This window comes from Orycteropus afer, unplaced genomic scaffold, assembly GCF_000298275.1.
Source record: "Orycteropus afer afer isolate SDZICR_OR568_19922 unplaced genomic scaffold, OryAfe1.0 scaffold00064, whole genome shotgun sequence".
NCBI lineage: Eukaryota > Metazoa > Chordata > Mammalia > Tubulidentata > Orycteropodidae > Orycteropus > Orycteropus afer.
The window spans coordinates 2,750,590-2,760,413 of record NW_006921651.1 but is presented as its reverse complement, the minus strand read 5'-3'; the positions used below and the strand labels follow the sequence as shown (position 1 = coordinate 2,760,413).

Sequence of the window (9,824 nt, the reverse complement as noted above, 5' to 3'; positions counted from 1 at the left end):
CATGCTTGGCACGGAGTCTTGGACTCCTCATCACTGGGCAGACTTCTTTCCACTTGGCTTCTCTTGGCCAGTGTCCTGGCACACTATCAGAGGGGGAGATAATTAGAAAGAAGTGTCTTATGGGGACAAGCAGCACGGATAGCTTACCAGACGGGGACAAACAAGGATCTTTAAAAGGATCTTTTAATCCTCAGTCAAACAGTAGCACTATTTGTCTTCTTGCCGACGTAAACTATGTGCCATGTTCACACCTTCAAAACATGTGGCCACCAGAAGGGCTAGAGAATCTTTGTTCGCTTCTCCTCCTTTTCAGGGGAACCCTTGGGCCAGTCTCTGGGAGACAAGCAGTGACCTGACTGTAGTTAGTCCTGGAGCGTTTTAAGAGCTCCTCCCGTCTTCGTATACTGCCAGGCACACACACTGAAGTGGGGATGCTTAAAAGATGTGCCAGGGATGTTTCTAAGGAGAGAGAGAGAGTCCTCCTTCATGGAGCTTTCTTTCTATAGTGGAGAAGCAAATCAGAAATGATGACAAGTACAATGAGAAATATAAAACAGAGAAGGGAGACAGGGACTTCTGGGAAAGAAAGAAAAGGCTTTGGCTGCAATCAGCCAGAGAGAGATCAGGACAGGCCTCGATGAGAAGGTGACACCTAAGTAAAGACACTGGGAGGGGAAAGGGAAGCACATTTTGTGGTGACGTGAGTGAAGCACATTCCAGACAGAGGAAACAGCACATGCAAAGGCCCTGAGGCAGTGACGTGCCTGAGTGTGGAACAGCAAGGACTGTGTGGCTGAGCAGAGTGAGTGAGGGGGAGAAGAGCAGGAGACAAGGGCAGCAGAGCAGAACCCTGTTGATCTCTGTGATGCCTGAAACTCCTACCTGGAGTGAAACAGAAAGCTGGGGCAAAGGGTGACAAACTCTGACTTAAAACAGGATGGCTCTTGCTGTTGAAGAGGCGTGAGGGTGGCAGCAGGAAAAAGAGTCAGGAGCCAACTGCAAGACTCCAGGGTAGTGCTCGCAGAGGAGCAAGAAGAGCTTAGAGTCTAGAAATAGTTTGAAAATGACCCAAAATGATTTGCTGACAGATTGGGTATGGGTGTGAGAGAAAGAAACAAGTCAGTGCATTTGGCATGAGCAACTGGAAAGATGGAGATGCCTTCATGCAAAATGGAGAAAACTTTAGAAGGAGCAAGGCTGGGGTCAGGGCTGATGGGAGCTTGGTTTGGGGCATATTAAGTTTGTGATGTCTATTACAACCTAAGTGGAGATGTCAATAGGAAGTTGGATACAGAAGCCTGTAGTTCAGGGGAGAAACCTACACTGAATATAACTATGGGAGTTTTATCAGCACATGGATGGTATGAGACATGAGACTCCAAGAGAGAAAACTAGACAGGAAAGAGGTCTAGAGCTAAGCTCCGAGTACTCAAGGAACCACAGGAATAGGCAAAGCAGATTGAGGAGAGAACAGAGAATGTGGTAACCTGAAAGCCAAGGGCAGGAAGTATTTCTAGGAGTGGTGGTTAACTGTATGGATAGGCACGCATGTACTATATTTATACATATATATATACACGTAGAAAGGCACTCTAGTGGCATAGTGGATAAGGCATTTGGCTGCTAACCAGAAGATGAGCAGTTCAAACCCACCAGCTGCTCTGTGGAAGGAAGATGGGGATATCTACTTCTGTAAAGATTTACAGCCTTAGAAACGCAATGGAGGTTGCTATGAACCAGAATCAACTTGATGGCACTCAGTTTTTTTTGGACACATAGAAAGGAGCTCTGGTGGTGTAGTGGTTAAGGCATTGGATGCTAACCAAAAGGACGGTGGTTCAAACCCACTAAAATGAGGTGGTCTGCTTCTGTATAGATTTACACCCTTGGAAACCCAGTGGGGGTCACTATGAGTTATAATCAACTTGATAGAGTGAGTTTGGTTTGAGTATATATAGAAACACACTATAATATATGCAAGTACATAATGCTATTGAATTTTATATCAATACTATTACACTATATAAACTGTTCTATAACTTTATTTTCTTCCCACTAAATCCATTGGGAATAGTATTCCATGGTAATGATATATGACTGCTCCATCAGTTTTAATGCTTGCAAAATATTTGACTGTCTATAGGTATCATCATTAATATTGACCTTCCTGAAAAAATAATAGTTTTCCTCAGTTACATAATTTTTCATTAGACAGCAATGGACGTCTTGAGCATGCATCCTTTCACACTGGTGCAAATCGCTAGAAGTGGGGTTGACATATGCAAGGGTGCACCCCTTTTCCTTTTAGAACCTAAACACCTTCCTGAGGCAGCTGCCATCATCAGAGCGGTATTAAGTACAAGGCAGGCACTGACGTCAAGGAAGAACTCCAGGAAGGTCATCTCAAGGAGATCTCTCTGGTAGGGACTCAGAACAAAGGAAAGACACAGGGCAGTCTGGATCACTGCTGTCAGAAACCCAGCAGAGGTTCGGATCAAGTCAGAAAAGTCCACAGCAGGAAGCGGTCTGCCGGAACTAGCTCAGCATGACATACAGTGCTCAATCCCACTTCTGAGCCTGCAAACTGTTCTATTTCCACACAGAGCACAACTCTTCCAGGCCAGTGGATTTCCAGCAGAGCCACTGAGAGCTTATGGCAACAGAGCAAATGCCATCCACGGCTACATGGCAGTCAACGAGGTAAATGAGCCTTCTGGGAAATGACTGTAACTAAGCCCAAATCTTTCTCTGCACTTTATTTTTTGCTGGCTGGATTTGTTATTTTGCTGTTAGAACAAGCTTGCTACATACCTCAGATGGTTTTCCCTTTGCCTCGTCATCCTCAGCAAACGCATGACTCCCTCACCTGTCTGGGCACATACTGAGTCTTTGTCAGCACGTCCTGCATACTCAGTGCAACCTGGAACATAACATCTCCTAACAGCCATGCAAGCGGCTGATGGGCTCTGTGATCTTCAGGGGCATTATTAGGTAATGATGCATTTAGTCATGCACATCTTTATATGCAGGAAAATATACTGAGATGATTTTGATTCAGAAGAAAATAAGGAAAATGACAAACACAGAGCCGGGTCTTGGATCCTGTGGATTCTCACCTCTGGTTGGGCTACAACAGCAATAAACCAGGACTCAGGCAAGACCCACCTCTGTGCTGAGCCCACAGTAATGTAGGTGAGTGACACATACCCAGGGAGCATTAGTCCCCTACACCTGGTTCTCAGCCATGAGAGAGGCCCACAAGGATACATCTGAGAGTCTGCAGCTTTAGAACCGTGTGATCTGGCTTTATGCTCCTCGGTTTCTGCAGCACGTGGGCCTTCACCAGGGCACGTCTTCGCAACTATAGAGGCTCAGACCACAACCACACTCATCAAGCTGCCAACACTGTTTCCTCTACTTTCTGCTCCATGAGCCACACCAATCCATCCAGGTCAACAGGGAGGGTTTTAACATATCATGGCTGGGATAAAAGCCATTTTATCCCAGGACAACAGCAGGAAGAAGGCAGCCTATGCATTTATGCCAAGTCCCACTGCCCAATGACTGCACTTTATTATAGTTTATCATGGTGTAATTGCCTCAGACACATACACCCTGTGTGATGTTCAAAATCAGAGCCACCCCCTCTTCTTCCCCAGGCAGCCCCGGGCTGGCTGGCCGGCTCGGCCCTGGGCTGGCCGCGGGCCTCCTCAGAAGGCCACGTAGTAGCGCTCCATGGTGCTGACGATGTCACTCTGGTCCTCCAGGAGCTCCAGCACCTGCTGCAGCACGGCTTCGCTCAGACCTGGGCTGAGGCTCAGGCGAGCACAGGCCAAGATGTGCAGGAAGTGGCAGCCCTTCTCGGCATCTGCAGGAAAAGAGGAGCTGGCCAAGCCGGGGCATGTGTGTCGGGCCCTCCTATCCCCACCTCTAAGTGGAAGCATGCTATTCAGAGTGCGGACCCAGGACCAGCAACAGCAACATCCCCTGGCCTTCCCCATGCGTCTGGACCAGAATCTGCATGCTAACAAGCTCCCAGACAATTCTTGTACGTACTGAGGTTGGCACACACCAGCCTAGACTATCAGCAAAAACGCAAGAAAGGCAAAACAAACACACCTGTTCTCAGTCTCATTCACCACAGTGACGTGGACCCCAGTTCACAGTTCAAGGAATCCCTGGCAATGATTTTACAGTCAGTGAGTTTTCAGTCCTTGATCATCTTTTCTCTAAAGCAGTGACATGTGTAAGTGCATCTATTGAGTGCCGACCCCAGCCTCCCAAGTAGAAGGCCTCCTCAGATTCACAGCAAAATGGGGTGACAGTGGCTTCATGATCTTTTCCCTAAGTCCTCATTTGAAGGGCCCACCACAGAGACAAAGAGATTCCTACCTCTGGCCTGTCCCCATATCTGTGCTTAGACTTCCAGTAAGTCTTGCCTGTGATGGTTGTGTTCTAATATCTCTTACCCTCTACCCCCAGCTAGGAACATACGGTAGCCATCGGCACATGTTCATGGTTCTTTCCTAATTTAAATCAATGATTTAGAGCAGGGATACCCGTTTCATAACCATTAGTGGGTCATGTCAGTTTAGTGGAGCTCTGGTAGTAAAGTGCCTAAGGCATCTGACTGCTAACTAGAAGGTTGGTGGTTCAAACCCACCAGCCACTCCACAGAAGCAAGACTGGGCAATCTACTTCCGTGAAGATTTACTGCCTCTGAAACCCAATGGGGGTCAGCTTAGCAGGTTGGGATTATAATTTTTTTTTCTTATTAAACAGGCTAAAATAGATAAGAATAGAAAAATGCAGGATATATTATAGTACTGTTGAAACAAACATTACTTTTTGAAACTTTTATCTCAATTGTATACATACCTATTAGTTATGAAGTAGAATTGTTAATTTAGAGGATCACGAGGTAAAATCTATTTCCAACTTTGAGTAAAAGTCAAGCCTAATTCCTAAATATTAGCCCTCCACTTTCCACACTTTAAAGCTCCATGGCAGGGCCAGGCTTGGGCTGTCACCACTGCCTACCAGCACCTTGTGCACACCAGCTGCTTGAGACAGTTACAAAATGCTGTTTTCAGACAGTCGAAGAGTCACTGTGGTGCTGGGCAAAGCATGGTGTGGGATTCACCAGACCTTTGTGGCCTTAACCAAATAAACCAAACTCACTGCCGTCAAGATGGTCCTGACTCATAGTGACACATCCTTGGGTTTCTGAGGTGCTGTCTCTACGCAAGTAAATTGCCTTATTTTCCTTCCAAGGGGTGGCTGGTGGGTTTGAACCGCCAGCCTTCTGGTTAGCAGTCAAATGCCTTAGGCACTATGCCACCAGAGCTCCCTTGTGGCCTTGGGCAGGTCATATTATTCCCAAACTTCAGCTTTTCATCTATAGGAGCTGCATTGATGGGCACCACCCTGGGGTTCCTTCCAGTTCCAAGGTCCACAGGCAGCAGCCTTGGGCTAACAAGAACTGCTAAATTCTGACCTCTAGTGGCTATATCAACTCATTATTTCTCTCGATATAGGTTAATGTTTGAAAACTTAGCCACTGGTCTCCACGTTCACAGGCGATTTTGTCAACATTCCTCCAGTAAAGTTTTGCGGAGTACCTACTATGTGTATAGTGTTGAATGAGGGGTGGCAAGTAGAGAGTGGGAGGGGGAGGACTGGCTCGGGAGCCACGCCTGAATTCAAGTCCTGACTGAGACTGGGGCAAATCATCTTAATTCTCTTGGTCTGTTTCCTCATTTCAGGGAGCTCCTGTAGGTGAAATAAGTACCCTGGTAGGTACTTCTTACAGGGTGGAATTAACCTGAGTGTACCTTAAGATCCAGGAGCTCTGGTAGCCGAGTGCCTAAGGCACTTGACTGCAAACCAGAAAGAGCTGGCAGTTCAAACCCACCAGCCAACTCCTCAGAAGGAAAGTTGGACAATCTACTTCTGTAGTGATACCACCTCGGAAACCCAAGGAGGGGTCGCTATGAGTCGGGTCCAACTCAACGGCACATAACCACAACATCTTAAGATCCAGCAGCATCAACCACAGCAGCTGGCCAGGGTGGCGTCCTTTCTAGACCACAGCTGACCTCTGCCAGAGACAAGCAGGAGTGCATGGCATGATCTATAACCATGTCTGTTTTTTTTTTTTTCCTCACACACATACAATTCAACCCTAATGGACTTATGTTTTTGGAGCATCTGAAGATGGTCCTTCCTGAATTTGGGGTAGACAGGAAGGCAAGTTTCCCATTTTCCCCAATTGCTGGTTAAGCTCCTCTCCTTCGTAGCTGGGAAATGGGATGGGGATACAGCTCTTAGAAATTTCCTATCTGCTCAGCCCTGCTTTTTACCAATTTTGGCTTCCCCTAATTATAACCATAGGTGGTAGAAGCTGCCTCTCTCTAAATCCCAGTACAGTAAGTTCATGTACAGAATCTCAACACGCTTCTTCACATGCCATTGAAAATCATGGCCTTATTTTCTGTCCAGCAGACTTTTCTTAAACAACCATTTGAAATTCCACCTTAGCAAATGACCATGGCCTTGGGATATCAGAGGGAAACCTGGTAGCGTGTGCAGACAAAGATCTCAAGGACAGAATTAGGTTCACAGAGGGAGAAAAAATATATTATTTTATAGTTCCAGGCTGCATCCCTAACCCTAGCAGACAACTGATCTCCAAATTAGCACACTGTGTTGTAAGACCTTCCAGGAATGAGAGTGTGGATGATTTCATACCACCAGCCTCAACTGCTGAACCTGCCCTACTGTGTGTTCCTGACTGGCAGGGAGTTACCAGCATCCACTTGGTGTAAAACATCAGCCTGTGTATTTCCAGTCTAACCCTAAGCCACCACAGATTTTTTTTTTTTTTTCAAAAGCCTCTGGTTTTCCAAAACACAGCAAATCCTGGCTCCTGGATGACAACAAATAGCAATGGAAAAAATAAGTAAATTTAAAAAGCAAAGGCAGTTTCTTTAAATAGGCTAAAGCCACAAATAGCCAAAAAATATGAGCCTGCCTTTGTTTTGATTCTCTTCCTTTTTTCTTCTATTCAGAAATGTCATAGAATTTACTGTTCCTCTTCATCCTATTTGCATCCACATAGTTACTTCAGGTGAAAGGTTCCAGACTCTCAAAGTGATAAGTCTGGTCCTGCCCTTGCTGCCCAAAGCAGAAGCTATTTGCATAGCCGATTCATTTCCTCCCCAACAGACTGAAGCAGGCAGGCTAGCTTTACCAGGCTGGGATTTCCCACAGATGAATCTGTCTGGGATCAGGGCAGTCAGCAACCTGAATTGCCCTAAGCAGCTGCCATTACCATTTCAATTAATTGCACCTACTAATATATAACAGTGCACGTCTTAGGTCAGACTTTTCAATTTATAAGTACTAGAAATTGAGCCAAAGTAGTTAAAAAAGGAGAGGGGCTTTGTTTCCAATACATAGCATGTCTCATAGACTCCACGGACATCTGGGCTTCTCAAAAGAGTAGAACTAAAAAGTATCAAATTGTTAGGAAAATGAGCAATACTTTTCTCCCTCTCTGATAAATCTGCTTAGTGCTCTGTTTAATTCTGCTCTGACTACAGACTGGTTTCCTCTGCTTCTCCATTCCCACAGCAGGAGCCCCACACCGCCCAAGTGTTCACTATTCCCTCAGTTCTGGACACACTAAGACACTCTGGCAACTTCTAGAGTCCAATACCCAATTCCCAGGATAAAGAATCAGATCAGGCCAGTTTCGATCATGCGCTCACCCTGACCCAATCTATTATCATAGAGTGGAGTCATGTAGTACAAATATGGCTATCATGAACCAACCCTTTTGTTGGGGGGATTAATTCTCAGAGAAAGAGGGTGGGTCTGAGCTGGCCACATCCCCCAAAATGCAGTTATGGATTGTTTCCTTTTCATGGACCTCATTTACTCATTTACTTACTATTTGTGGAGTTATCAACATGTGTCACCACTCTACTAGGAACTAGGGCTACCAAACCAAACTCACTGCCACCGAGTCGAATTTGACTCATAGGAACCCCCTTTGGGTTTCCGAGGCAGTAAATCTCTAAGGAAGTAGATTGCCAACCTTCCTTCAGAGGAGTGGCTGGTGGGTTTGAATCGCCAACCTTCTGGTTAGCAGTCAAATCCCTTAGGCACTTCGCCACCATCCTATGGGAAAGATACATATTGTTTTTAAGGCCATACAAATAAATGTAAAATTATAATTATGTCATTGGTTATTGGACAGTGTGGAAAAGGGGGACACACTAAAGTATTAGTGATGGTGATCTTTGGGAGGTGGGAATATGTTTTTATTTGAAAAATTAATTTCTTTAAGAGAAATAAAGTTCTGTATATGTTGTAAAATGGAAGACTCTTAAAAACATTATGCTAAATAGTTAGGACATACAAAAAGACAAATACTGTATGTTCTCTATGATAGTTAAGGTTGTGTGTCAGCATGGCTGGGCCACAATTCTCAGTAGCTTAGCAGTCACGATGTGGTCATTCCTGATGATGAGATCTGATATAACATGATCACCTCCATGATGGGATGTGCTATTAGCAACCAATCAGTTGAAAGAGCATTTCTTCAGGGGTGTGGCCTGTTGTTGTTAGGTGCCATTGAGTCATCTCCAACTCATAGAGACTTCATGTACAGCAGAACAAAACACTGCCTGGTCCTGTGCCAGCCCCATGATACTTGCTATACCTGAGCCTATCATTGCAGCCACTGTGTCAATCCATCTCATTGAGGGCCTTCCCCTTTTTCATTGTCCCTCCACTTTGCCAAGCATGATATTCTTTTCCAGGGAATAGTCCCTTCTTACAATATGACGAAAGCAGGTGAGACGAAGTTTGGCCATTCTTGCTTCCAAGGAGTATTCCGGCTGCACTTCTTCCAAGACAGATTTGTCAGTTCTTTTAGCAGTCCATGGTACTTTCAGGATTCTTCGCCAACATCACAACTCAAAAGCATCGACTCTTCTTCGGTCTTCCTTTCTCATTGTCCAGCTCGCACATGTATATGAGGCGACTGAAAATACCATGGCTTGTGTCAAGTGCACCTTAATCTTCAAGAAAACATCTTTGTTCTTCAGCACTTGAAAGAGGCCCTTTGCAGCAGATTTGCCCAAAGCTATACGACTTCTTCTGATGTCCTGACTGCTGCTTCCATTGGTGTTGATTGTAGAACCATGGAATATGAAGTCTTTGACAACTTCAATCTTTTCTCCATTTATCGTGATGCTGCTTATTGGTCCCGTTGTGAGGATTTTTGTTTTCTTTATATTGAGGTGTAATCCATACTGCAGATTGTAGTCTTCAGTCTTTATCAGTGTTTCAAGTCATCCTCACTTTCAGCAAGCAAAGTTCTGTCATCTGCATAACATAGGTTGTTAATGAGTCTTCCTCCAATCCTGATGCCACATTCTTCTTCATACAGTCTGGCTTCTCAGATTATTTGTTCAGCACACAGATCAAATAAGTATGGTGAAAGGATACAACCCTGACACACTCCCTTCTTGATTTTAAACTGTGCAGTGTCCCCTTGTTCTGTTTGAACAATAGCCTCCTGGTCTATGTACTAATTCCTCATGAGTACAATTAAGTGTTCTGGAATACCCATGCTTCTCAATGTTATCCATAATTTGTTATGATCCACACATTTGAATGCTTTTGCATAGTCAATAAAATACAAGTAACCATCTTTCTGGTATTCTTTGCTTTGAGCCAAGATCCATCTGACGTGAGCAATGATATCCCTCGTTTCATGTCCTCTTCTGAATCCAGCTTGCATTTCTGGAAGT

At 45.0% G+C, this 9,824-nt stretch overlaps 1 protein-coding gene across 1 annotated transcript in view; it reads right to left on the bottom strand.

Moving 5' to 3' along the window:
- Positions 1-3,710: 3,710 nt before the first annotated feature.
- Positions 3,711-9,824, bottom strand: part of STN1 (STN1 subunit of CST complex) — a 63,723-nt gene continuing 57,609 nt past the window's right edge. Inside the window, exon 9 of the mRNA XM_042780835.1 lies at positions 3,711-3,868. Coding sequence (XP_042636769.1) covers positions 3,711-3,868 — 158 coding nt within the window. The remainder of the gene's footprint in view (positions 3,869-9,824) is intronic.